The 26,681-nt window shown below is 42.8% G+C and overlaps 2 protein-coding genes across 2 annotated transcripts in view; one reads left to right on the forward strand and one right to left on the reverse strand.

The window, feature by feature from the left end:
• LPA (lipoprotein, Lp(a)) overlaps positions 1-10,972 on the forward strand; it is a 135,040-nt gene extending 124,068 nt beyond the window's left edge. The window contains exons 31-35 of the mRNA XM_011975969.1: positions 2,540-2,614; positions 3,540-3,680; positions 4,996-5,102; positions 9,759-9,904; positions 10,541-10,972. Of these exons, the coding sequence (XP_011831359.1) occupies positions 2,540-2,614; positions 3,540-3,680; positions 4,996-5,102; positions 9,759-9,904; positions 10,541-10,702 (631 nt within the window). The 3' untranslated portion in view covers positions 10,703-10,972. The remainder of the gene's footprint in view (positions 1-2,539; positions 2,615-3,539; positions 3,681-4,995; positions 5,103-9,758; positions 9,905-10,540) is intronic.
• A 599-nt stretch (positions 10,973-11,571) lies between these two features.
• The window catches only part of SLC22A3 (solute carrier family 22 (organic cation transporter), member 3), a 165,113-nt gene continuing 150,003 nt past the window's right edge, over positions 11,572-26,681 (reverse strand). Inside the window, exons 11-14 of the mRNA XM_011975970.1 lie at positions 21,972-22,080; positions 21,099-21,211; positions 16,317-16,416; positions 11,572-13,145 (exon numbers count right to left, since the gene is read on the reverse strand). Coding sequence (XP_011831360.1) covers positions 13,088-13,145; positions 16,317-16,416; positions 21,099-21,211; positions 21,972-22,080 — 380 coding nt within the window. The 3' untranslated portion in view covers positions 11,572-13,087. The remainder of the gene's footprint in view (positions 13,146-16,316; positions 16,417-21,098; positions 21,212-21,971; positions 22,081-26,681) is intronic.

The raw sequence follows: 26,681 nt of genomic DNA on the forward strand, positions 1-26,681 counted from the left end.
GAAAAGTTATTTGGAAAACTCAGGTTCCAGATTCACTGGAGTGTAGAATCTCTGATTGGTTGGGGAGGAATTTCCTCTTGCAGTTGTTATTAATAATTATATGAATAATTATTAACTATATTAACATTTATAATTTTGAAGACCTTGAAGGGCTAGAGACAACAGAGAAACATTTTTGAACACCCTTTGTAGCCCCTGCACTGTTGTAGACATTGGTGGGTGGTACCAAAGATAGGACACTGTCCCTACCTCCAGAGACCTTGCGGGCTTGCTGCAGAGAGAAGGCAGGGAGGAGGAAAAGAATAGAGGTATATGTGTGTAAATCACCCCCACAGTAGTCGGTTAGTCATGGGAGGCTCCCCAGAGGAACTGTCCTGAAGCTGGCTGAGAGAAGGCAACATTTCAACATAGGACAGTTACCCTTGCTACGTAAAATCACGTACACACATGCACACATGTGTACACAGAGACTCACATGCAAAAGAATCATTCATGCCTTTCAGTAAACTTTACATGGTTTAGATGATGATGGTGATGATGACGGAGATGATGGAAAGAATGACATCATGTTCTAAACATATTATATCGAGTCAGAATAACAATGAGAAATAGCTATTTGTACCAATCAAGGTCTTCTCAGAAAATATCTCATTCTAATGCCGAACTATACCAATTTCTTTAATCACTTCTCCAACAAAATAGTTAGAAGGTGCTTATATTTCCTTGAAAGGAGAGTGTCCTGTGTTGTTTACTACCACTTTTTAAACTTGGAAAGAAAAATCTAAAAAGTGTTTATGATTTTACTATTTAATTTCACCTTTGAGATGTGAAAAACTAGCGCTTGGAATTCGTCCTGAATTAAACGACACAATTGCTAACTTGGACTCCAAGGTGAATTCTTTCCCACCTTGTGCCACAGCATCCTCTTCATTTGATTGTGGGAAGCCTCAAGTGGAGCCAAAGAAATGTCCTGGAAGCATTGTAGGTGGGTGTGTGGCCCACCCACATTCCTGGCCCTGGCAAGTCAGTCTTAGAACAAGGTAAGAATAGGCCCAGAAACTTATCTATACTGTCCTTCCACATAGGTCCCACAAAACCCTTCTACATTTACACAGAACCCACACAGCTGAGGTATCAGTCCCTGCCTCTATGTTTTCTGAAGGAGGAAAAGATATAGAAAAATAAAAAAAATTATATTATCCTAAGTTCTCTGCTTTGAAAACGGCCAAAATTGTCATCTTTTTCTTGATCTGAGCAGCTCCATCAAAATCTGTAGGTACAGTGATTTGCACCAAGTTCCAATATTGCTGGAAAATATTGAAGATGCTCTGAGGGTTCCTATGAATATCCATTGTCTCACAGTCAGATGAAAAGAAAGGGAAGTTTTTAGAAATGTGACACTTTGCAGTGAGAGAGGACAAGAGCAAACTTATCTACAGTCTATCACAGGCACAGATTTTTGTAAACACTTTTGTGAATCATTGAATTCAATGCCGAGGCTACTCATCTATTCACAAACACGTGAACAAATTATAGGTCGTGATCCCCATCAATTAAGATTGATTAGTCCGATCCCACAGAACCTAGAGCTTCTGGGTATCATTTCAGTGGAACATGCCTTTCATAAGTTCAGTTTTCTTCGATATCTGTTGGGAAACAGGCCCACTCGCCTGCCTGTTTTGCTTCCTCGACTCACTTCTACACCAGGTTGCCCATGCTCAATTGCTGTTCTCCCCTAAAGAGACTTCCTTTCACAGGTTTATGAAATGCCATCGACAAACCTGATCACATTGCATTTCACTCTGCTGTCGATTTGATTTTTCCTTACTTTATTGGTTAGAAACTCCCTGCTCTATGGAGCTTTCACCTTCCACATATTTCAGATTCATTCTTTCCTAAACTGTGTGGTGGTCGTTGTCCTCATGGATTTATCAACGTGCTGCCATCATGCACTTTTTATCTGTGCTCTTCATTACAATCTGTTTCCGAGTGGCTCACACCATTATTCTGAGCTATCACCTGCCTACGCAGTCCTAGAAAGCAAGTGATTCAAGAAACATCCCCCAAAAGTAAAGGTTCTCAGGTAGGCTCAGAAGACCCTCATGAGTCACTGCTGCTCAGGATCACATCTGGCTCCTTGAAGAGTGATTCATCAGACCTTGTATAGATCTTGTCACAAAAATGAAAGAGACCTCGGGGGACGATCTTGGGCAGGTCGCTTCTGTTGGAGTCCCGGGCTGTGGGGTATAAGCCACGGCTGTAGAGCTTCATGCTGAGTCACTTAGCTTTGCTCTCCTGTGGACAGGCTGTGTCTGTACCTCCCCCAGGCATCAGAAGAAGTGGCATAGATGAGCCCTTCTGAAAAATCCTACTCCTGCAGCACCAAAGTTACCACTGTCCTGACATTGGGCTGGTAGCCCTTTCCTTTGGGAATATGAACATGATCAAATTTGAGTGAATCTGTCTTTTTGGCTTTCTATACAATGGAGTAAAATAAACCATCAAATTTGAACAAAGTCTCTGCATGTTTTCTTTCTAGGTTTGGAAAGCACTTCTGTGGAGGCACCTTAATATCCCCAGAGTGGGTGCTGACTGCTGCTCGCTGCTTGGAGACGTATGTTTAACTGACAGGTGGTCTTATCGTCAAGACTTTTTTCCTCTTCCTCTTCCTCCCTCTTTTGTTCCCTCTCATCTTCCCCTCTTCTCCTCCCCACCTCCCTTCCTTTTCTAGAAGGAACACTAGGAACTAGGGAATGCACGCACAGAAGCCTGAGGCAGAATTTCCAGGGAAATTGGATGAGAGAGGAGGGAAGCATTTCTAGAGAGAACCTGCAGAGGGGAGACACAGTGCAGGTGATTTTGTGGACCTGGATAAACTGCAGGACAGAGCTGTTCACTACCAGAGGCATCAGTCTGTATTAGGCCGTTCTTGCATTGCTCTAAAGCAATACTGAGGCTGGAAAATTTACGAAGAAAATTTAATTGGCTGATGGCTCTGCAGCTTTTACAGGAAGCAAGATGCTGTCATCTCCTCTGCTTCTGGGTGGGCCTCAGGAAGATTACAATCATGGTGGAAGGCAAAGTGGGAGCAGGCATGTCACATGGCCAGGGCAGGAGCAAGAAACAGAGAGAGATGTGGTGGGGGTTCCAAGCACTTTTAAATGACCAGATCTTACAAGAACTAAGAGTGAGAGCTCACTGATCACCCTGAAGATGTGGCCCAAGTCATTCAAGAGGGATCCACCTCCATGATCCAAACACTTTCACCAGGCCATACATCCATCACTGGGGACTACAATTCAACATGAGATTTGGGTGGGGACAAATATACAAACTATATTACAGTCTCTGCCAAAACAGACTGAGAACATTCCTTAACTGTCAGGTTCCAGCAAATTGTGAATTTTGTTTCTTGTCACTCATAAGTCACTGATTCTGGGTGGCCAAGGGTCTCAGGAAGATAGTGCCAAGGTCACGGCACAGAGGGTACCTGAAGGGGCTGGACCGTATTTTTCTCTTGACATCCTCATCTTTTCTAGGTTCTCAAGGCCTTCATTCTACAAGGTCATCCTGGGTGCACACCAAGAAGTGAATCTCGAATCTCATGTTCAGGAAATAGAAGTGTGTAGGTTGTTCTTGGAGCCCACAGGAGCAGATATTGCCTTGCTAAAGCTAAGCAGGTACTGACAGTGCTGTCAGTTAAGAAACAGTTATTTGTAGGAGAGGCAGGTTTGGGACAGGCGACAAGGCACATAGGGCACTCGCTGTGCTGGCGACTCTGGAGGGCAGGGTGTCGGTGCAGACAAGGATGGTCTGGCCTGGATGGGAAAGCATGGGGCAGGGGCCAGAGCTGCTCTTCTGGGCCTGACCACAAGCCTGGGATAACGTCTTTGGGTCTGTGAACCGATGGGTGATGTTCTGGGATGCTTTGACACTCTAGGAAGGTGAGAAGGGTCTTTCTGGCTCAGCCTAAACAGTAGCTGATCTCCCTTCTGCTCCCCAGTCTCCTCCCCACCATCCCAGCAAATGTGCAAATACAAGGTCTCTGCTCCTCACGATCCTCAGAGAGGTAGGGTGCTCTGATGGCTTGAACAAGTAATTTGGAACTTTTGAATTTTGGAGGAGTTCTCTGATAGGCTGATACATTTTGAGTTTAGAGTTTCCACCCACATCCCCACACCCCTAGAGTGCTCCACCAGGGAACCTGTAGACTGAGGACTTCTGCACCACAGATGTCTGGTGCCCAGAAGCAGAAAGTGTGTCTGCTTCAAAGTTGGTGGCAATGATGATTCTTGGTCAGAGTCAGAACAGGGCATTTCTCATATCCAGTCCTTTATCCGCTTGAACTTACTAAAGTAGAATCAGGTCTAAAAACCAGAGTTCTAATGTTTGAGAGTTCCTGGAACTCTAAGATATATAAATGTTCTTTGAAAACATACCATTTTGTTCATGCAAGGTGCTTATTTCCAATCCTCTTTCATTTGATGGCTAGCATTTTACTGGATTTTTACAACCATGGTTTAGTAACATTCACTGAGGAGGAAGTGAAGGATCCAGATGGAGCAACTTGCTCTGGGCACACAACACATTTGCACTTTTATACCCTCTTGATGATGTCTCAGCCAAACATTCTGCCCAATCATCAATGCCCTCTTCAATTAATATGAAAGGACACACTTGGCATGGGATTCCAGTTGTGCACAGAATATACATGAGAAGTATACCTTTGTCATCCCTACTTTCAAAGGCGAGCGCCACCCTCAACTTCTTGCAGGCCACTGATGCATTTCAAATGAAAACTTGTGTCTGTATAGTCCATAGGCAACCACAGGCAAATGTGAGGGTGAAACGCTGTGTTCTATGTTGCTCTGTGTCATTGAAGCAAGGCAGTGCCAGCTCAGAGGGCTCTGGGACCTCAAGGTAAGGATGCCTAGTTGTAGATACTGCAGCTCCCAGCTGGGTAGTCAAATATAACTGCTAATACTTCCCTCATAGGCCTGCCATCATCACTGACAAAGTAATCCCAGCCTGTCTGCCATCTCCAAATTACGTGGTCACCGCCTGGACTGAATGTTACATCACTGGCTGGGGAGAAACCCAAGGTGAGATCAATTCCATTGCCCATGTAACAAATTGTTTTTGACCTACAGTGCATGTTACAAAATGAGCATTTTAGAGATCGTTGTAAAATTCCTATCCATGCACGTTATCCAACCCTCCTGACTTTGCCTGGGCACCTGTCTGTGTCTCCATAATCAGTCTTCAAGGGATGTGGGCAAGGGGAGAGAGGCCATTTCTTTGAGTCTTTCTCTTTTTCTGTTTTCAGCATCTTTTTAAAAATGATTGTATGTTTCCCTTACACCAAAAACAAGCAAAAAGCCAGTAGATGTCTTTGAGTCTCTTAATTATAATTTCAGCATTCATATTGCTTCCCAAGTAAGTGGAGTTTTCACCCAGCCCTCAAGTTAAGGGTGTTAGATTATTTTTCATGTGAAATTAGCCAGACTGGGTTTCTAAACATGGTGCAAAACAATAACGACAAAAGTTATAATTAAACTAGTCTTCTTCCCAAATACCCACATGTCTAACATGTGTGGGAGGGTGTTAGGCAGGCGACCTACATCTGGGGAAGAGGCAGACAGGCCCCATGGCCCCAAGTCTAGGACGGCATGTGGTATTGGTTGATGGGTGAGAGCAAGAGAGGGAACACTTGTGCAGGATGTGGTATCAGCACCTGTACTATACCTTAGGGATTCCTTCTCTTTGCAGTATACCCTGACAATAATTATATCCATCAGCCTTACCCCCTTGGCAGCAAGAAAACTAATACTCTTAATGTCTCAGTTCCACTTTCTTAGAGGTGCAGGTGAGGACATAGGGAGTCTGGGGCCCTGGAAAAGCGTTCTGACTCTGCCACTAGCCAGATAGACCTGAACTAGACACGTTACCTCTTTGTATCACTTGGCTCTAATCCCTTATCTGTAAAACCAGCACTTTCAAGGGGTGCTTTGCACATCAGCCTTTTGTATATGCTTTCATTTAATGAAATTTTTTTTGGGTTTTTTGAAAAGGTTAAAAACCACTGGCCTAGATAATTTCAAAGCTGGGTTTCCTTTTTCTGTCCCTTTCCTATTACATTTAAAACCTCACCTCCTTGACTTCTTGTTCCCTTTTTCTACACTGCAGTCTGGAAGCACTGAGGCCAAATAAAAGGAAACTTGGCTTGAGGGACACCTATGAGTCTGCCAGGCTGCTCCTGGTGTTTGCATATTTTAAAATTTAAATACTAGAAACCTCTGCGTGTTAGGTATTATTTTTTCCATTTTACCATTGAGGAAGCTGGGGTTCAGAGAAGGTGCAGGGTGACAAACCTGAACTGGAACCCTGGCTCCCGCCTATCAGCTGTTGGGACTTAGAAAAGTCATGAGCTCTCACTGATTGTTTCCTCAGCTGATGTGGGCTGCAGGGCTGTTATGGGGGAAATAATAAGAAAGTGCATCAAGTGCCGAGCACATTCTAAGCACTCCATCATGGCAGCTCCTACTACTAATACAGAATAGAGTTGAATCTAACATGACTCCTTCTTGCAAGTGACAGAAAATCCAACTCAAATTGGATTAAGCAAAACAAGGGAAATTCTTAGTGAGCTGAAAAGCTTCAGGCTCACATGAGGCCCCAGATCCCAGGCACTCCTGATCATGGAGTAGGCACTATTTGGGGCACAAAGGTGACAGTCCCATTGCTGCAGTTGCTGTCATGGCTCTAGCTCTGCTGAGAAAGAATAAGAAAGGCCACTCTCCCCATTACATAAACAATAGTCCCCCCACTCTGAGAGACTGAAATTGGGTCATGGTCCTGCCCCTGAGCCCGTCACTGATTGGCTCTGACCTGCATCAGCAGTTCCATACTGGAAGTAGAGGCAGGACCCCATTCATACCCAGAAGGGAGCAAAAGGTATCCCTCACCAGGATTATGGGGTATAGGGTGAAAGGCTGCTGGGCAGCCATAAAGCAAACAGATCCTCTACAATACTTCAACTGATGAAAGCATGAAGCTAAAATCATATGGATCTGAGTGCGAGTTCTGGCTCTCCCATCTTCCATATGACATTGGGCAGTTATTTAATCTCTTTTAGCCTCAGCTTTCTCATCTGTACTTACATATAAGGTGATTGTGAGGATGAAGATTATGCATCTTCATATGCCAATATCATCACTCTCAACATGATCACCACCATCACCATCATCACCAACATCATCATTACTAGCACTATCACCACCGTCACCATCACCACCATTCCACCATCATCACCATTATCATTACCACCACCATCATCACCATCACCATCATCACCATCACCATCACCATTATTACCACCACCATCAGCAGCATCACCATCACCATTATCATTACCACTAAAACCATCATCACCACCACCATCATCACCATTATCACTACTACCACCATCACCATCACCACCATCATCATAAATGAACAACACATAACCGGCGTGTAGCTGGGCATTGACCACAGAGCCCACTCACTGTTTGCTCTCTCCCACCCCCATCCACACATTTCTAACCACCATCCTGCACTGGCTCCCTGTCTTCTCTGGTCTCACCCACATGTCCACTGAGAAAATGATTCTCAGAACACTAACTAGACCAGGAGGAGTCACACAACATAACTCAGGTCTGTTTATCCATTTTCTATATGTTGATGACATCAGATTAATGGGTGTTCTCAGCTTTTTAGAGGGAGGTCGAAATTCTCCCCTTCTCCCCTTCATGTTTGCAGAACTTCCTTCACTTGGATATTCCAAATGCAGAGTAGGGGTTGAGGCCAAGGGGCTCTTCCATGTCAGCCCCATCTGCAATGACGGGGCTGGTCCTGCGGCCCTCTCCCCAGGGCCCAGTCAGGGAGGGCTTCAATCCTCAGGTCACCCGTGGCCTCCCTGCCCTCAGAGGTGCCATCTCTATGTTGGCCACTGGATGGCAGCTCATACTCACAGACCGCATCAGTTTCCTGGCAACTAGTGGTGGTTTTACCCACTTATCAGGATGTTTGCCTTGCTCTGAGAGCAGATCCAAGCGCAGTGATATCTAACTTAATTTTCAACAAAATATTTTGAAAATGGTGCTCCCTCACACATCTACACAGTCCAGGTCATGCACCCCTTGCCCGGTGCTTGGTAGTCAGGAGGAGCTTCCTCCATGCAGCTCCTTCCCGGCTAGGGCTGAGCTGGGCTCTGGAGCGAGGCTCTGGGAAGAGCCTCTTCCATGCTGCTCATGTAAACTCCAGATTCAGTGTCAGTTTTCTGAACCTGAGACAATGATCTAAATGCAGTCCAAGACTTTGAGGGGGGAAAGAGAGAGTGCCTCAGCTCTTGCCTGTGTCATGCTCGCAAAGCAAAAGATTTTGCAAAATTCTAATAAAGCTGGGCTTGCAAAATTGGAAAACTAGATTATTTGTGAGAGCACTGAGACATCCCTGGGCGTGTCCATCTGGAAAAACAGCATTCCCTCTGGCAATTTAGCAGATGTTCTGCAATTTGGCAAAGGAAATAAAGCAGTTTTTCACAAAAGAAAAACTACAACTGGGAGAATTGCCCCTAGTTGTATTTCTTCTCCCTAATTGTCAAGGAAGTGTAAATCAGAAAATGAATCAGGACAATTTCTACCTACTATGTTAGCTAATATTTTAAAAATTGAATACTCACAAGGGTGAGGCGAAGTAATTGTTTCCAGTAACATTTTATACCGTCACACCCTTTTAGAAAATAATTTGAGAGAGTTACTGCGAGACAGAAGTATGTCTGTGTAATTATGGGAACTTAGACTTAAAATAATAAGAAATGAGAATGAACTTTATGAACAAATATGTGGAAGGTTGGAAGCAAGAGTGGGACCAATGTGCTTGGGGAGGAAGCATTAGGGCAGTGACTCCACAGACCCAGGCTCAGGCTGAACTATACAACCTCCTTATGCCTCAGTTTCCTCAACTGTAGAACAGGAATGATGAAAGTGCCTGTTTCATAGGACGGTTGTGAGGATGAAGTGACATACACCACATTAAGAGCTCGTGCCTGGAAAGGTTAATTCTTAGTAAATGATGGCTATTCTTTTTTATTGCGATAAAATATACACAACATAAGAGTTACTCTTTTAACTATTTTGGCGGGTACCACTGGGTGGCATTCGGTACATTCACAATGGTGTGCAACCATTGCCATATTTTCAGAACGTTTTCCTCATCTCAAAATGAAACCTCATGCCCGTTCAGCAGTCACTCCCCATTAAAGTATTAGTTATGAAGATTGTAGCATTATTTTAAAAACTCGTGATATAACATTGATTGAAAAAATCAGTATATAAAATTGTGCATTATGATGTCAGTAGTAAAGAAGCCTATAAAAAATCTGAAAAAAGTATATAAAAAGAATAGCAATTGCATTTCTCAGACACTCTTTACATTGTAAAAATCATTTTTGTACTTTCAACACAAAAGCAAAAAGTACACAAACAACCACCAACCCGAAAGCACCATGACAAAGCCCAGATAGTTAAATCCAGGTCTCAGGAACAGAGAATCACATATGATGTTTACACTCTCCAGGGTCAGAGCGGCACTGGGAGCTGCCTTGTGTTCCGCAGCCTCACGGACAGACAGGAGGTCCAGCGCCGCTGCTTTGTTCTTCTGGTTTCCTCCTAAACATGTTTTGGGTGCAGTAACCATTTCTTTCATCTTTTTAAACACAGGTACCTTTGGGGCTGGCCTTCTCAAAGAAGCCCAGCTTCATGTGATTGAGAATACAGTGTGTAATCGCTACGAGTTTCTGAATGGAAGAGTCAAATCCACCGAGCTCTGTGCTGGGCATTTGGCTGGAGGCACTGACAGTTGCCAGGTAAGAAAAGATCAAGAGACCAAAGTTAGTCTTGTGCTCTCCCGTCTCCGTCTCAGCCCCTTAGACTTCAGTCCCAAAGTGACAAATTCTAGAAGGATTTGTCAATGTTAGACCCCAGTTTAAGTGTTGCTCACAAACTCCCTAGATCTGTCCCTGAATGCGTATTCAGATAATCTAAGGAGATGTCTTGGGGCTTGAGTTCGAGATCTGTAGCAAGGGAGTTTTAAGTGCCATAACTACCTCAGGTTACTCACCCTCCTGGGGTGTGCTGGTGGCCAGGGACTAAAGTGGTGACTTTTCTGGTAGGGAAGGAGGTAGAGGGTACAGGATAGAGACCAACTGCACACACTTTACAGTGATGCCCAGGCTAGGCCAGTCTAAAGGAAGCACCAACATAGGAAGGGATGTGTGCAGGATTCACAAGGGGTTTTTTACTCCCAGGAGAAACTAAGTGGTGTGGTTTCACTGAATAGACTTTGCTAAGTACTTAAGCAGTGCAGATGCTCGAGTAATATGCTCATAAGTTCCTTTCTGATTTCAATTACCAGGAAAATACACATGTGGATAATAGACGAATGCCATAATAAAAGGCTGGCAGGCTAACCCTCACCTGAATTTTTCCCTACCTCTGTTTAGGGTGACAGTGGAGGGCCTGTGGTTTGCTTCGACAAGGACAAATACATTTTACGAGGAATAACTTCTTGGGGTCCTGGCTGTGCACGCCCCAATAAGCCTGGTGTCTATGTTCGTGTTTCAAGCTTTGTCACTTGGATTGAGGGAGTGATGAGAAATAATTAATTGAACAAGAGACAGAGTGAAGCATTGACTCACCTAGAGGCTGGAATGTGGGTAGGGATTTAGCACGCTGGAAATAATGGACAGTAATCAAACGAAGACACTGTCCCCAGCTACCAACTATGCCAAACCTCAGCATTTTTGGTATTATTGTGTATAAGCTTTTCCCGTCTGACTGCTGGGTTCTCCAATACGGTGACATAGCTATGCCATTTGTTAAAAATAAACTCGGTACTTATTTTGATTTGAGTAAATTTTGGTTTTGGTCTTCAACATTTTCACGCTCTTTGTTCATCCCACAAATTTTAAATGGGCAGACTGAGGGGGTTTAGCTGCTTTTGATAAGGAACAGCTGCACAAAGTCCTGAGCAGGCTGCAAGGTCACGGAGGGGAGAGCTGAGAAGTCCTAGGAAGTTGTCCATGCATTTACCTCATCAGCTAACGAGGACTTGACACACATTTTTACTGTCTTTATTTCTAACACTGAGATGAATGTTTTCAAAGCTGCAACATGTATGGGGAGTCATGTGAACTAGTTCTTTTATTGGGAATGAAATCTGTCACTGGCTGCTTGACTTGAGCCCCGGAGTACAGAGCAGAGAGATGTATATACCATGGAGTGAATCGGGCCATGGACGTGTAACACAAGACCAGCTGAGAGTCTGAATGTTATTCTGGGGCACATGTGAGTCTAGGACTGGTACCAAGAGCACGTAAATGAACAACAAGCAAATATTGAGGGTAGACCACTTGTTTCCCATTGCTAATTGCCTGCCCGGTTTTGAAAGAGTCTGCAGTACACACGGTCACAGGAGGATGACCTGTGGCAGTGACACATGTTTAGAAGGAAGAGAAAGGGAAAATGTACATTCTTTACCATTTAAAAATTTTAATTGTCACCAAACAAAAATATCCACTCAAAATACAATTCAACAATGCAACAGTCATCTTACAGCACAGAAATGCAGAGAAAAGCAGAACTGCAAGTGACTGTGAATAAAGGGTGAATATAGTCTCAAATCCTCAAAGAGCTGTGTTTATTTCATCATCCAATAGATTACTCGTATTCAATTCTGATGTGTTTTAAGGATTAAGATGCTCATTTTACAATTAGCGCACATGTGTATACTGTCACCTGTTCTCCTTACAGAAATGTTCTTCCTCATGGTTAATGTTTCCCTTTGGTACCAGTTTTGCCTGTTCACATAAAGTATTTCATTTTAAAATCTCAGCATAAAATACAGATTGCATCTGAAAAGATATTGAATATAACATACAAGCAGAACACACAAGTTCCACATTTCAAAAGCCTCGATAACAAAAAAGAAAGATCAAATCCCTTATTCGTCTCTGTAAAGTCATTTATGAAGCTCCTGCTGATCCTGTGAAGCATGGATATAATTGACCTTTCTTTTAAATTAAAATGTAAGCTCTTCCCCAAGACAACTCGAAGTGCCAAGATTGAATGGGAACTGTCCATGTTTTCCACTTATGACCACGGGCACCATCGTAACTGAACTCACAAATATAAGAAAAATATCTCTTCACTTTTAAAATCCTAAGACCCAGAAATCAGAATCCATAGGATTTGTTTAGTGAAAAAGGGAATCTGTGGCTCTATGTGTCCACAAAAGGAGGGCCAAACATGTCCCAAATAATCTCAGAACCACAGCATCATTTTGTAAATAACAGAGGCAAGACCTCAGATTGTACAGCAGATTGGTTCTTATTGCTGGAACAGGGTCTAAACCATGCCTGGAACCCCAGATGTTACAGAGGAGGTGGATGAGAGAGACTCCTGACCTGTTCACATTGCAAAGGTATGCGGAAACCAAGGTGAGCAGAGAGCATGAATGCTCACACTCTATGGCCCAGGTGCCTGTGATTCAGGTTTCTCATTAACAGGATTCCCAAATCGTCATCCTCCATGCAGTCTTCAGAATGGTCAGTTAGGGGCTCAGTCCCTTGACTGATCAGATTTGATGAAAGCATTTCTGTACAACTTTCTCAAATCCTTGGTTGGCACATCCCACATTCTTGATGGAGCTGTCATGAGAATCAGGTGGGGGGCTTGTCTTGTCTCTCTTTAGCCTAATGGGTCAGAGACCACAGGGAACACAAGAAAAAAACCCAGGAAGGCCTGTGCACCTGACAGGTTCTTTGTTAAACTGGCTACATATTATGTGTTCCCAGAAACTTCAACAGCATTACAAATCCTAACTCATCCAACACGATATAAAAATACTCTGGATAGTTTGAAGTCTTTATACAGTATTACAACAGCGCGGCATGTTGTACTGAAACGCACACGTGCATCTCCGCAAGGCACAGTTTTGCAAGGAGGATCAGCTCCTGGATAGCTCCTTCCTTCTGTCTTTGTCAGGGGCCTCAAAGGTGAGAGCTGGAAACTGGGGTTTTATTCCTGCCGCATTTATAGGAATGTGGACTGAAAAAACAAAGGAGAAAGTCTTTAGGGAAGATTATGTAACTAGTTAGAAGAGGGTCTTCTGTTATTATTTAATAGTATAGCTGGTTTTGAACAAATACATTCATGCACAACTTCTCATGAAAACCCAACTCTAAGGTAACAACAGTATCTGTCTCAAGCTTGTTTTTTATCTGTGTTCAGACCTTAGACAGGGGTGTTACAGGAAGTCAGGGACCCCAGATGGAGGGATCAGCTGGAGCCACAGCAGAGGAACATAAATCGTGAAGATTTCATTTTAATATGGACATTTATCAGTTCCCAAAATTAATACTTTTATAATTTCTTACACCTATCTTTACTTCAATCTCTGAACATAAATTGTGAAGATTTCATTTTAATATGGATATTTATCAGTTCCCCAAATTAATACTTTTATAATTTCTTACACCTGTCTTACTTTAATCTCTTAATCCTGTTATCTTCGTAAACTGAGGATGTGTGTCACCTCAGGACCACTGTTGTGTTAACTGTACAAATTGATTGTAAAACATATGTGTTTGAACAATATGAAATCAGTGCACCTTGAAAAAGAATAGAGTAACAGTGATTTTCAGGGAACAAGGGAAGACAACCATAAAGTCTTACTGCCTGCAAGATCGGGCAGAACAGAGCCATATTTTTCTTCTTGCAGACAGTCTATAAACGGATGTGCAAGTAGGGAAGATATCACTAAATTCTTTTCCTAGCAAGGGATATTAATAATTAAGACCCTGGGAAAGGAATGCATTCCTTGGGGGAGGTCTATAAACAGTTGCTCTGGGAGAGTCTGTCTTATGTGGTTGAGATAAGGACTGAAATACACCCTGGTCTCCTGCAGCACCCTCAGGCTTACTAGGATTGGGAAACCCTGTCCTGGTAAATTTGAGGTCAGACCGGTTCTCTGCTCTCGAACCCTGTTTTCTGTTGTTTAAGATGTTTATCAAGACAATACGTGCACCGCTGAACATAGACCCTTATCAGTAATTCTGCTTTTGCCCTTTGCCTTGTGATCTTTGTTTTTGCCCTTTGCCTTGTGATCTTTGTTCTCCTTTTTGCCCTTTGAAGCATGTGATCTTGTGACCTACTCCCTGTTCTTGCACCCCCTCCCCTTTTGAAACCCTTAATAAAAACTTGCTGGCTTTAAGGCCCAGGTGGGCATCGTGGTCCTACCAATATGTGATGTCACCCCGGAGGCCCTGCTGTAACATTCCTCTCTTTGTACTCTTTCTCTTTATTTCTCAGCCAGCTGACACTTATGGAAAATAGAAAGAACCTATGCTGAAATATTGGGGGCTGGTTCCCCTGATACAGGGGTTTGTTAGCATTATAGCATTTAAGTTCTTCATGAACTTCTACTGAATTAACATGTGTTTGGAAATGAGCTGTTAGCATGAACAAAAACCAGTAGAAATGATAAAATAATCCAGTGTGATTTTAAAAGGGAAATGATAACAAGTTTTAGTAATTTAGCAGTAAGTAATTTTTGTAGAGTAAATAATCATGGATCACAAGTAATGTGCTTCATTTGTAGCACTGTAAACCATACTTCTACTAGATTTTTTTCATGTGTAGACACTAGGTATAATTAATTAATGTACCCAACTTTTCATTATGAAAAATTATAAACAGAAAAAAAATAGAAAGAATCTGGGTACCTTAAATTTTAGCTGGTGTAATCTTTCGTGTTTATATGTTAGTTTCTTGCACACCATTTGGACAACCCCCCTCCACCCACATTCCCCAAGTCGAAAAAAGGAAAAACCTCTCCTAGCTGTTTATTTTTAATGTGACTGAAGCGGTAGAAGAGTCTTGATTTCAAAGGACTCCCTTTTCTTCCATTTTTTTCTGATGAGTTTGCAAAGCTTATCCCTGATTGGTTTGGGGATAAAGAATGAAAGCATCCCTTTCACTTTGTAAACAGATGCAGTCAATGGAATAGAATCAAAGGAAAGAAAGCTGTTCCTCAGTATTTTTTGTATATTAAAAGTATTTACAGTTCCATGTGTTTAATTCCCAGGTCATTATTAAGATTGCTTTTTAATTGTTAAATTAGATGTTATATCATTTTTTAAAACTGCACAAGCAACACAAGACTATGTGGTCTAATTTTTAAAGAAAATCAAACAGTACAGAAGTCTCTGGCAAGAAAGTGATGGCCCTCCCTTCCCTATCCCTCTTCCCAGCACATTTGTGTTTGCAGAGGGCATATATTATTGTTTTACATCTTTTACTATACATTCTCATATTCATATCTCTATCTTTTTAATGAAAAAATTTCAAACAATTAGAAAGAATTTGTGTAATGTGAATTTTTCTTGACATAATTCCTCATGTTAATGTATTGTCTGGGTATTAGTTTTCCTTATACCCTATTTAAACATCCCCCTCCAAAATTCAATCTCTCTCTCTTCTCTATCTTCCCACTAATGTCCATTACCTATATATCATCTATTATCTATTTATCTGTTGACCTATGTATCCAGACATTACCTATCATCTATCTGTCTATCATCTATTATTTATCATTTATCTACTATCACTTATCTATCTATGATTATCACCTATTATATCTATCTATCATCCATCTACCTATTATCTATCATCTACCTATTATCTATCATCTACCTATTATCTATCATCTGTGTGTCATCTGTCTTCCTATCCAGCTACAGAGAGAAACTGCCTTTGGTTTTAGTTTTTTATAAATACTATAGTATGCTGTTCAGTGACATTTCACTTTGTAATCAGTCTTGAAAATCTGCCTATGCCATTCCATCTACACAGACCTGACTCCTCACTCTGTAGAGTAAGCCACACTGTTAATCCCTTGCTGCTGCACATCCCAGCGATTTCCACTTTCCCACATCAGCAGCTCCTGCCTTTAGATCACTTCTGAGTCTTAGCACCTTACATGGAAATACTTCTCTCTTCACAACCACATTTTAAAAAGTAATGCGTATTCTTATCTAGCTTTGGAGAGTTTTTTTACATTAACCTTTTGTATCTACTTTGAATCTTTTGCTTACAATATGACATGAGGATTTATTCTTATTTTTTTCCCTGTGGATATTTAATTTTCTTAACATCATTCTTTCCCCAGTGGTTTGAAATGTTGCTTTTATTTAGGGTACATTGAATTTTGGACAGTACCTGCCAAGTTTTTCTACATCATCCACTGTCTCTGGCAAGGCAATACCCTTGGTTTCGGGCAAAAGCATCACGAGGCCACCACAAATGGATGCCAGGATACCTGTGGAATAGGGGAAGAGTGTTAACGCCCCAGGAAGACATAGCTGGGCCCTCTCCCATGGGTCTGCTCACTCTGAAGCCACCATGTTGCTCACTGGAGTAGCTCTCAACCACAGCAACCTCTGCATCCCAGATCAACGCCCCAGCTCTCCCTTATCACAGCTTCAAAGCTTCTCTCCCTTCCTCAAACCCTGAGTAGCACCACGGCCCCTGTATACCTGGCAGTCACTTGTTCACTCACACATCTCACAGTGATTGACTGAATGCCTTCTGAGTGCCTTCTTAGGGTCCAACACCCAAGGCCTCCCCTCTTGCATTGCAGAGAGACAGAGTGCTAGAGGGGAGTCCCCTCTGCGCCCGCTCACTGACACTGTCACTAACCTGCTCCTCTCCCTCCGATTCCTCCTATCACCTTACAGTGGAAAACTTGTCCTGGTGTCTACTCCGGGACCAGCCTTCTCCTAGGCCTGTCTCTTTGGGCTCCTCACTCTAGGGATCAACCCTTCCTCCAGTATCTTCAACCTATTGGGAGAAGCTTTCAAACACATTCAGATCTTTCCTGTTTGACCAGCCTTCTCTCAATCTCACCTCATCCTTCCATTATCATCCTTTCTTTTCCTGCTCTTTAGAGCCAAACTAAATAGGAACACTTTTACACTGTTGGTGGGACTGTAAACTAGTTCAACCATTGTGGAAAACAGTGTCGCAATTCCTCAAGGATCTAGAACTAGAAATACCATTTGACCCAGCCATCCCACTATTTGGTATATACCCAAAGGATTATAAATCATGGTGCTATAAAGACACATGCACAGGTATGTTTATTGCGGCACTCTTCACAATAGCAAAGACTTGGAATCAACCCAAATGTCCATCAGTGACAGACTGGATTAAGAAAATGTGGCACATATACACCATGGAATACTATGCAGCCATAAAAAAGGATGAGTTCGTGTCCTTTGTAGGGACATGGATGCAGCTGGAAACCATCATTCTCAGCAAACTACTGCAAGAACAGAAAACCAAACACTGCATGTTCTCACTCATAGGTGGGAATTGAACAATGAGATCACTTGGACACAGGAAGGGGAACTTCACACATCGGGGCCTATTGTGCAGAGGGGGGAGGGGGGAGGGATAGCATTAGGAAATATACCTAATGTAAATGACGAGTTAATGGGTGCAGCACACCAACATGGCACATGTATACATATGTAACAAACCTGCACGTTGTGCACATGTACCCTAGAACTTAAAGTATATTAAAAAAAAATAAGACTAGATAATGTCTAAAAGAATACCTCAAAAACGTAAAACAGATTTAAATAATAATAAGTGGTAGAATAAAAAAAACAAGCCACCCTCCCCTATTTTCTCTACTTCTTTGTATCCTAGTAGTGTGCTGGTAAATGCCTAACAACCTTCTTTGGGCAATCAAGCCCTGATTGGCAGCATCTGCTAATGTGCATGGTGTAAATGCTCCCACTGTGGGCCCCTCGGGCTGCTGACACAACATCCCTGACTGTGCCACTGGGAAGAGATGCAGGAGCTCCATCAGTGGTGCTTCCACCATAAAGATGCAGCAGACACAATCTAAGGAGCACAAGTAATACTGAAGATGTAGTAGATGAATTAGGAACTGATGAGTGTTGGGCATTTATTGCCTCTGTTTCTCATATATTTCATATTCTTTACTTTTTGATATATCCGTGCTTGACGACTGACTTACAAAATTCTTGAAAATGTAGCTGATATGGTTTGAATCTGTGTCTCCAACCAAATCTCATCTCGAATTGTAAACCCCACATGTTGAGGGAGGAACCTGGTGGGAGGTGACTGGATCATGAGGGAGATTCCTCCATGCTGTTCTTGTGATAGTGAGTGAGTTCCCATGAGATCTGATGGATTATAAGTGATAATTTTCCTTGCTCTTCTCTCACCTGCCGCGATGTAGGACGTGCCTGCTTCCCCTTCCACCATGATTGTAAGTTTCCTGAGGCCTCCCCGGCCATGTGAAACTGTGAGCCAATTAAACCTCTTTCCTTTATAAATTACCCAGTAGTGGGCAGTTATTTCTAGCAGTGGCAAATGAACTAATATGGTAGCAGTTGGCCCTGGTGAGTGGGAGGTGCCAGCACCAGCATAGCACCATGCTCCAGGTCCTGCCTCTGCCTGCCCTCCCCTGGACTCAGCCTATATCCTCCCTGGCTCTTCTCCAGTCAGGTTCCTTCTGCTTCTCGCTGGCCACCAGATCCACATGTGCTACTTTCAGTCTTTAGGGTGGACCTGGTCTCATGCCCTCCTGCCTCGGGCTTCTCACCTGGTTTCCACTTCCTTGGCCACCTCCTCTCCTTCTGCCTAGGTCTGTCACTTTGCCACCCCTCAGGTCTCTGTACTAGGCCTCTGCTTTCCTCGTGCTCTGTCCTGATTTTCTGGGGGGCCTGGGCCACTCCCTCAGCTTCAACCAGTCTCTACTGCCAGGTGGCTTCCAGCTCTTCATCCTGAGGCCATAATTCCCTCCTGAGCTCAGCAGTGTTGAGCCTGCTGGTTTCTGTTTCCACTTGAACTCTTCCAGGTGCCTCAAACTGTGAACAGCTGACACAGAGCCCCATCACCCTGCAGACCCCCAACCTTGCTGCTCCAGTGCCTGTGCCACCTGTGTCTCCCCAGGCACCTGGGCCTCCCAGCTCACCATGCCCTCTCCCTGTGTCCATCAGTGGTCCCATCTTGCCCAGCTGGCTTCTAAGATACTTACTCAATCTTTCCACCCTCTCCATTCCCATTGCCACCCCCTTATTAAAAGCCACTGTGATCTCCTGATGATGTCCTTGAATTGTCACCCCCAACATCATCCCTCCAACCCACTTGCATATCTACCATCAGAGGGATGATGCTGGGGGTCCTTCCAACCCATTTATGTATCTGTTTCTACAATGCAAGGCCAGCTCTGTCCACCTCAGGGTGAAACTGTCCAGTCACTTCCCACTGCTGTATGTATAAAGAGCAAAGCCTTGGAATGTCCTTGAGGCCCTTCCAGATCCAGTCCCTGCCCTGCCCTGGCACTGCCTTTCTTAAGGTCCAGGTCACACCTGCAATCCATTCTCTAGCACCAGGTGCTTAAGGATGCGGTGTCCTCTTGCTCTGAACTTTCCACTGCCTGGAGCACAGCCAGCCCCTCTCGGCCTAGACATTGTTTCCTTCCTCCCTGACCTGCTCCCCTACACTCAGGGGCCAAGGGTCCCTGTGACCTATTCTCATAGGAGCTTCTGCTTTCAGGGTCTCAGCAGTTATCACATTCTGTTGTCACTGAGTTTTTAGAAATTCGGCTGTCTCCCTAGTAGTCTCAGGCCCTGCCTGCCTGCCACTGGGCTATGGGTTGCAGTCCTGAAGGTCATGTGTCATGTCTCCTGGACTACTCTGTCTTTGCTGGACAGTGGCACTTTCTGCTTTTTCATGCTGACCACAGAATTAACACTCAGCTTGATGACCAACTCCCATACAATAATTTGAAGTGATCCTGTATTGAGGTCACTGGTGTCAAGTGGTAGAAGCTGACTCTCTGTCCCTCACACTGTCAAAGGACTTTTGCATGAATCAGAAGGTCTGTCCTCATGGACTCAGTATTTTCATTCAAATTTCAACTGCTGAACAATAAATGAAAAACATTCTCTACCGGAAGTAAGGAAGTGGAGGTAGAGAAAGGTTGGGGGAGAAAGGGGCCAACCCATATCCTTTACTGCAGAGAAGGGCACAGGGGAAGTATGTGAAACCCAGGCAGGACAGTTGGAGCAGCCCTGGAGAAGTGGGACACTGAATTCCCCAAGGGCCCTCCTAGGCTGTGATTCTGTCCCTTCACAAGTCCTATGGAAGCTGAAGGTAGGAGGAGCAGTGCACTCGAGGGATCTAGAGGAGGTGATGGAATGTGTGCCTGAGATTCCATGTCCCCTGCTCCCTCCGGATGGATTTTTAGCATCAAAGCCAATGAAGATATGATATCAATAGACAGAGAACACCAGAAATACAATTAGTCATTAGGCTTATTTTTGTTATTTTTTATTATTTACTTATTTTAGAGATAGGTTCTCACTCTGTTGCCCAGGCTGGCGTGCAATGGCGTGACCACAGCTCACTGCAGCCTTGATCCTACTGCCTCAGCATCCTGAGTAGCTGGGACTACAGGCACCCATGGATCACCACGCCTAGCTAATTTTTACATTTGTGTCGAGGCAGTCTTGCTATGTTGCCCATGCTGGTCTTGAACTCCGAAGCCCAAGCAATCCTCCCACTTTGGTCTTACAGGCGTGAGCCACTGCACCTGGCCCTCATTTTTAAACATATTGAATATTTAATTTAGTCCCCTGAAAATTATTGGTTATGTTCTCTAATACCATAAGAGTTTCATAGCATTTAACTCAGAACCCAAAGAATGCTAATTGAACGTTATTTATCAGCACGCTTTAATATAAAGTAAATTAAAACCATTCATTATAACTCAATTGGCTCCTCAAAACTGAAATAGTTATTATAATAAGATGAAATTAATATCATAACTATCAATGAAATAGTTATTATAGTAAGATAAATGACTATCATTATCATTATCGAACCTAATAATTATTATAAGTTTCTTTTAATACAAAGAATGTAGATGAAAGCTCTTAAGAATAGCAAATGAGTTCTTACCAAAGATGATCAGAGGTAGTTCTAGCCACACGGCTGCTAGCCGAAAGAGGAGAAACGGGGCTATGATTCCCCCAAAATCACACAGACCTGAACAGAGCGAAACTCCGAAATTTCTGTTGAATGAAAAGTAATTTTAAATGAAAACTATTTCAACAAATGACTTCAAGATAACATATTCAGACATGTTAAAAAACCAAAGGAAGTGTGACAATACTTTGCATTTTCTAACTTTGGAAACGACTACTCTCGTGAACTCTAAGCAAAACATTTCCATTCTGCACATTTCCCAGTGAGGCTAGTGAGGACGTCTCCAGCGTGGGTGGAGGGTGTTATCCATCGGCAACTCACTGCCCTGCCTGCTCTGGGTCACTTGGTGCCACTTTGGTTTCCTCATATGAGGGCAAAGTATGCCCACGGGATGCTTCCCCAGCAGAGGAGGTCGATTTGCACTAATCCGTGCACACTGTTTCCTTTCGTCCTTCATAACCAACTGCTCACCACTGCACCAATGCATGTAATGCAGTCAAAGAGAAGCCATAGTCTTGTGGCAGGTGATGCTGATGGAATGAAGATTTAACCCACAGTCTAAGCAAGGGCATCTAGAGGTCTTCTGGTTCCAAGTCAAGTGCCTTTCCTCGAAACCGTAACAGTGTGTGAAGATATTAATATGAGAAATACTTCTATCACAAAATGCAGCAGGCAGCAATGCAGAAAGCAGTGATAACTCAAAGCATACCTTCTTTACTGGCTGGATTCAGCCCAGGCTAATATATCACTGAGCTAAGGAAACTATTTCATAGTTTTTAACTAAATCAACTTAAAACACTGGTCTACAGAGTTACTTAGGAGAAACCACAATGTTTGTAGAATTACCGTAATGTTGTTGGGTACAATTCTGAATTTACCAAATAAACAATTTCAAAGGCCATGGTTATCCCTAGTCTTCCCAGTGTAGCCACTGTAGTCCTCAACAATGGTATTCCTGCAAACACAGAAAATTTGGAAGGGAGGAGTTAGGAGTCTGATTTCATTAACATTTTACAGAACAACAAAAGGTATTTGCTTTGTGGCCTCTAGTCTGAAGTCTTTGCCAATTTTAAGCACAAATGATAGAACCTTCTACTAATGTAACCAAATTGCAACAACAATGAAACTAGATGATAGCTAATATTTTAGAGCACTAGATGCCTTTTGGAGAAGGTTGGATTATAGGAAATACAATTCAAGAGCCGTTTGTAGAGCACGAGCAGCCACTACATTGGAACACTGTTCCAGGCAATGATCTCCTAGAGAGGTGGATGGAGCACACTGGCCTTTTGTCCAGGAGGTAGTTTCCAGTCATGCCTTTGAGCCACCACGTTCCCGCTGCTGGTGCCCAGCTGTCCTTTCTGTGCTTACCTTGTGGTGATGACACAAGGAATAGCCGTTCCCAGCACACCAGGGGAGCCCCTCACGTGAGCTGACCTTGGTTTCTGGAGTACAGCAAGCTCTGAGGACCAGGATCTTTGGAAGGGGACATCTATTCTGTGTGTAACCACTAAGGCAAATGTCACTCATTGTCTTCCTCATCCCCCATTGTACTACTTCCCTCAAGAAACCATCCAGAAGGAGCCACATTCATCAATGCTAATTGGTTCACCCATTTTAAAATGAACTGTTTTAGGACTGCTTTGGTTGTATGAAGAAATTTTCCTTTCCTCCCTAGAAACTAGTGGGAAATGCCAAACATTCTCTATTGAATATTTTCTTTCTTTTATGTTTTAAGGGCAGAGAAGTTAACCATTTTTACTCTAAAAAGTCACTGCTCCAGCTTTCCTAGAAGTTGTGCAATTGATGTCTTCCCATCCTAGGAGATATGGTACTAAGGATATATGCCCTGCATGAACAAGACCATATCCGCTCTCCCAAGCAAAACGAAGCATGTCCAGTGTTCATGCACCTTTCATTTTCCCTTTATGCCCACACATATGTTCATTTAGCACTAAATCATCCTCTTGTTTTCCAGGGGAATTATTGAACCTTCCTGAATATATAATTTTTTAGTAGAAAGAGAGGCATGAATGAGGAGGATGAAAGAAGAGAATCAAGCTCAGTAGACTTCTGTGTGTTTTCTCTAGAGAATAGCCAGGTCAAAAAAAAAAAAAAAAAAGCTAAAATTCGTTAAATCAAACAATTGCCCAGGAGGGCAGGCATAAGGAAAAGATGACTCAAGAATCCAAACCATTTCTGGGAGTCTGGAGTTTGCATATTTGACTGCGAACTGGCCGAGGACATCCTGGTGCACTTCATGTTTTTCCCACATGAGAACCCTTGTAGGTGTCATGTTAACAGTTACATCAGGCAGTGAGGAGGCCAGGGTTGTGCTGATGTGGTAGGCCACTGTCTGGGAGCAGAAGGTTTGTCAACACGTGTTGTTTAGGCTTTGCTTCTTTATGAAGGCCAAGAAAAGGGGGTTGGAGACTAGGAAATGCATTCCACTCCATCTTTCAATGAGCATGTGGTACTGGGAGGGGAAAGAAGGAACAAAGCCTCAGAATCCCTGGGTGCCAGCCCAATGGGACCATCTCCTGCCACTCCCAGACTGCAGAGAAGGCCGCCTGCTACCTAGGAAACAGCTTCACTATCCAGGTTGGGTTCTTTCATTGTAGGTTTCTTTTCACTGAATCAGGATTGCTCTAAAATTGAGTCCCACTGACAAATTCAAGGGCAATGTGGGTTTATAACTGAAGCGAGGTCTGTTTCATGGAAAAATCCAAACAAAAACCAAGAGACCAAATTAAAACACACACACACACACACACACACACACACACTCTCCTACCATGATAAACATATGTGGTTAACTCAGATAAATAGCCAGTCAATTCAGTAAAACATTCAGAAAACACCAAATTGCCCCACTTGTGGAGATGTGGTCTGTCCTGCACGTTGACCTTAATCTGAAAGACTCCCAACTCTTTTCCAAGCAGTAGAGTCCAGTACCAAACTATACTGGAACAGAGATTTTGTTGAAATATGTAACCAAAGAGAAGTTGCTAAGGCATTGCATGGTTCATTAACTAAAAAATGAAAAGAAAACTACTAGGAAGTATGAATAAATATATATGCACACAAAAATTCTTGATTCCAGTAATAAGCTAAATTCATTTTGAGGTGGCCATAGACATCTTTTGGCAGCAATGACAAAAACCACAGGGCAATTTAAAAATGAGTACTGAAACTAAAACTGTCTTCCACAGAGTTATATGAGAACAAAGAAAATGTTTTCTTCTGAATGTGGATTTGGTCAAGCTACTAGAGATTATTGGGAATAATACCTCAATTACTGAAGAAAGGATAAAGGACTTAAAACAAAACTTTATATGTCCTCTGAATGGATAATCTACTCTGAGTTCTGAAATAAAGTTTAGTGAGAAATTCTAGTAGAAATGTCCAAATTAAGATACATGAACTCACTTTTCACTTAAAGAAAAATAAAAGTGGAAGGCAAGTTCCCAGTTCAAGAAGACGACTTACCCGAAATGCTAGGTTTGTGGCCATCCTAAATAAACTCAAATTAAAGATGGCAGACAGATATGGATAAAGAAAGGTCTTTATTTTCCAGACATTAATGAGCATTCAGAAATTTGGGCTAGAAGCAGTGAGTCTGAAATAAGAATACAGCCAGAAATACTATTTCTTCTTCCAGATTTCCATTCTTTAGACCATGAAAAGTTGGGTTGAATGGAGGGAAAGCTGATTAAAGTGTTTGCTGTGAGACAATTTTAGAGCTGGTTTCTCCAAAAGCTCATCTGTATTCTCCCCAGGGGTTGGCGACCTACTGCTGACGTCAGGAATGGCTGAGCAGAAAAACCTTTCTCGTGCTAAGTACCCAGTCGTTGGAATCAAGTCCAATGGGTCTTTAGATTGGAAATACTCAAGGGAGTATCCTCTGTTAATATTTGGAACTCAGTTTAGGGATTTGAAATTTATTCTTGCCAGTCAGTCATGACTGACATAGGACTATAAAAGCAGCCAAGTCTGCAGAAGGCAAAAATAAAATGTGTCTAGAATAAGAGCAATTCGTTTTCAGTCTTGCTGAGAACAATTCTAAAGCTTCAATCAGGAAATTATATCTATAAAATAAAACTGGTTAGACAAGGGAGAACAGTCTCTTCTTGGTGCTATATTTTCCAGTATATGAAAGTATTCTCTACAAAATAGTTTTATGACTATCTGACTAGTTACTTCTATCTTGATTTGGACACACAGCCTTGAATGCTTTCTGGGGTCATTCTGAATGCAACAGACATGAAAGTCATACCAATCAATCTAGGACCACAGAAATCTTCTAGAGTAAAGTATATATAGATCATGAAATGAGACACACTTAAGTCATGCATCTTTCTCTCTGCATCGCTAATTTCATATACAATGAATATTTCATTCATTCCTAGTCCACATACGATGAGAACAGAAGACTTCATCTCAGGGAGCTACAGCTTTATGTTACATCCAAAGTACCAAAGTAAAATAGAAGAGTAACGTCTCCAATGTTTGCGATGTTTCATTCTTCTTAAATTATACAATTTTGAGGTCAGGAATTGTGTCTATTTTGTTCATCTCTCCATCCCCCTCCTAGTTCAGTGGCTGGCAATGAGTCGATAGTGAATAGACATGTATTAAGAGGTAGCTATTGTACAGATCCTCCAACTCTTAGAATATGTTAACTCCATGTAGCTGATTGAATAGTATCTCCCAAAATTCATGTCTACCTGGAACCTCAAGGCTACCACATTTGGAAATAAGGTCTTTGCAGATGTCATTAGTCAAGGTGACACAAGCAGAGAAGAGAATGTCCTGTGAATACGGAGGCAGAGAGAGGAGTGATGCCAAGGAGCTTCAAGGATTGCCAGAGAGAGGCATGAAGAGACCCTCCCTCAGAACCTCTGGACATAAGCACCCCTGGATGCCTTGATTCTAGACTCCCAGCCTCCACACCCCTGAGAGCATAAATGTCTGTTGTTTCAAGCCGCTGAGTTTGTGGTACTTACTACAGCAGCCCTGGGAAGCGAATGCACTCAGGGAAAACAAGAGAGATGTAAATAGGTGGTTGCTGTTTATCATGAAGCATTCCAACATGTCAGGGGACTTGCACATTGTGTATGTGTATGTGTGTGTGTGTATGTGTATGTGTGTGTGTGTGTGTGTGTGTATGTGTGTTCCGAATATTGGCATTCCCATAATTTTATTCAAATAGGGTCTACCTGGTGTTTCAATAAATCATAAACCTTCATTTAATTAATAAACTCATCTGTAAATGTCTGACTAGTCTGACTCCCACTATATTATCCATTTCTTGGCTGGTCCTCAGAGGATTCTTAAAGAAAGACAGCTTTCTTGTGCAGACACAAAAGACGCCTGGAGAACCCAGCTTTCTCTGTAATCCCCACTTTGCCCCTCCTGGAAGAGGGAAATGATGAACTTGCTCTACTTCGCACATTCCCTGGCACGTGAAGCCCTCCTCTTCCCAGTCCCTGGTGTGCTCTATACTTCACACTTTCCCCTGCATGTGAAGCCCTCCTCTTCCCAGTCCCTGGTGTG

This window comes from Mandrillus leucophaeus, unplaced genomic scaffold (assembly GCF_000951045.1).
Source record: "Mandrillus leucophaeus isolate KB7577 unplaced genomic scaffold, Mleu.le_1.0 Scaffold160, whole genome shotgun sequence".
Classification (NCBI taxonomy): domain Eukaryota; kingdom Metazoa; phylum Chordata; class Mammalia; order Primates; family Cercopithecidae; genus Mandrillus; species Mandrillus leucophaeus.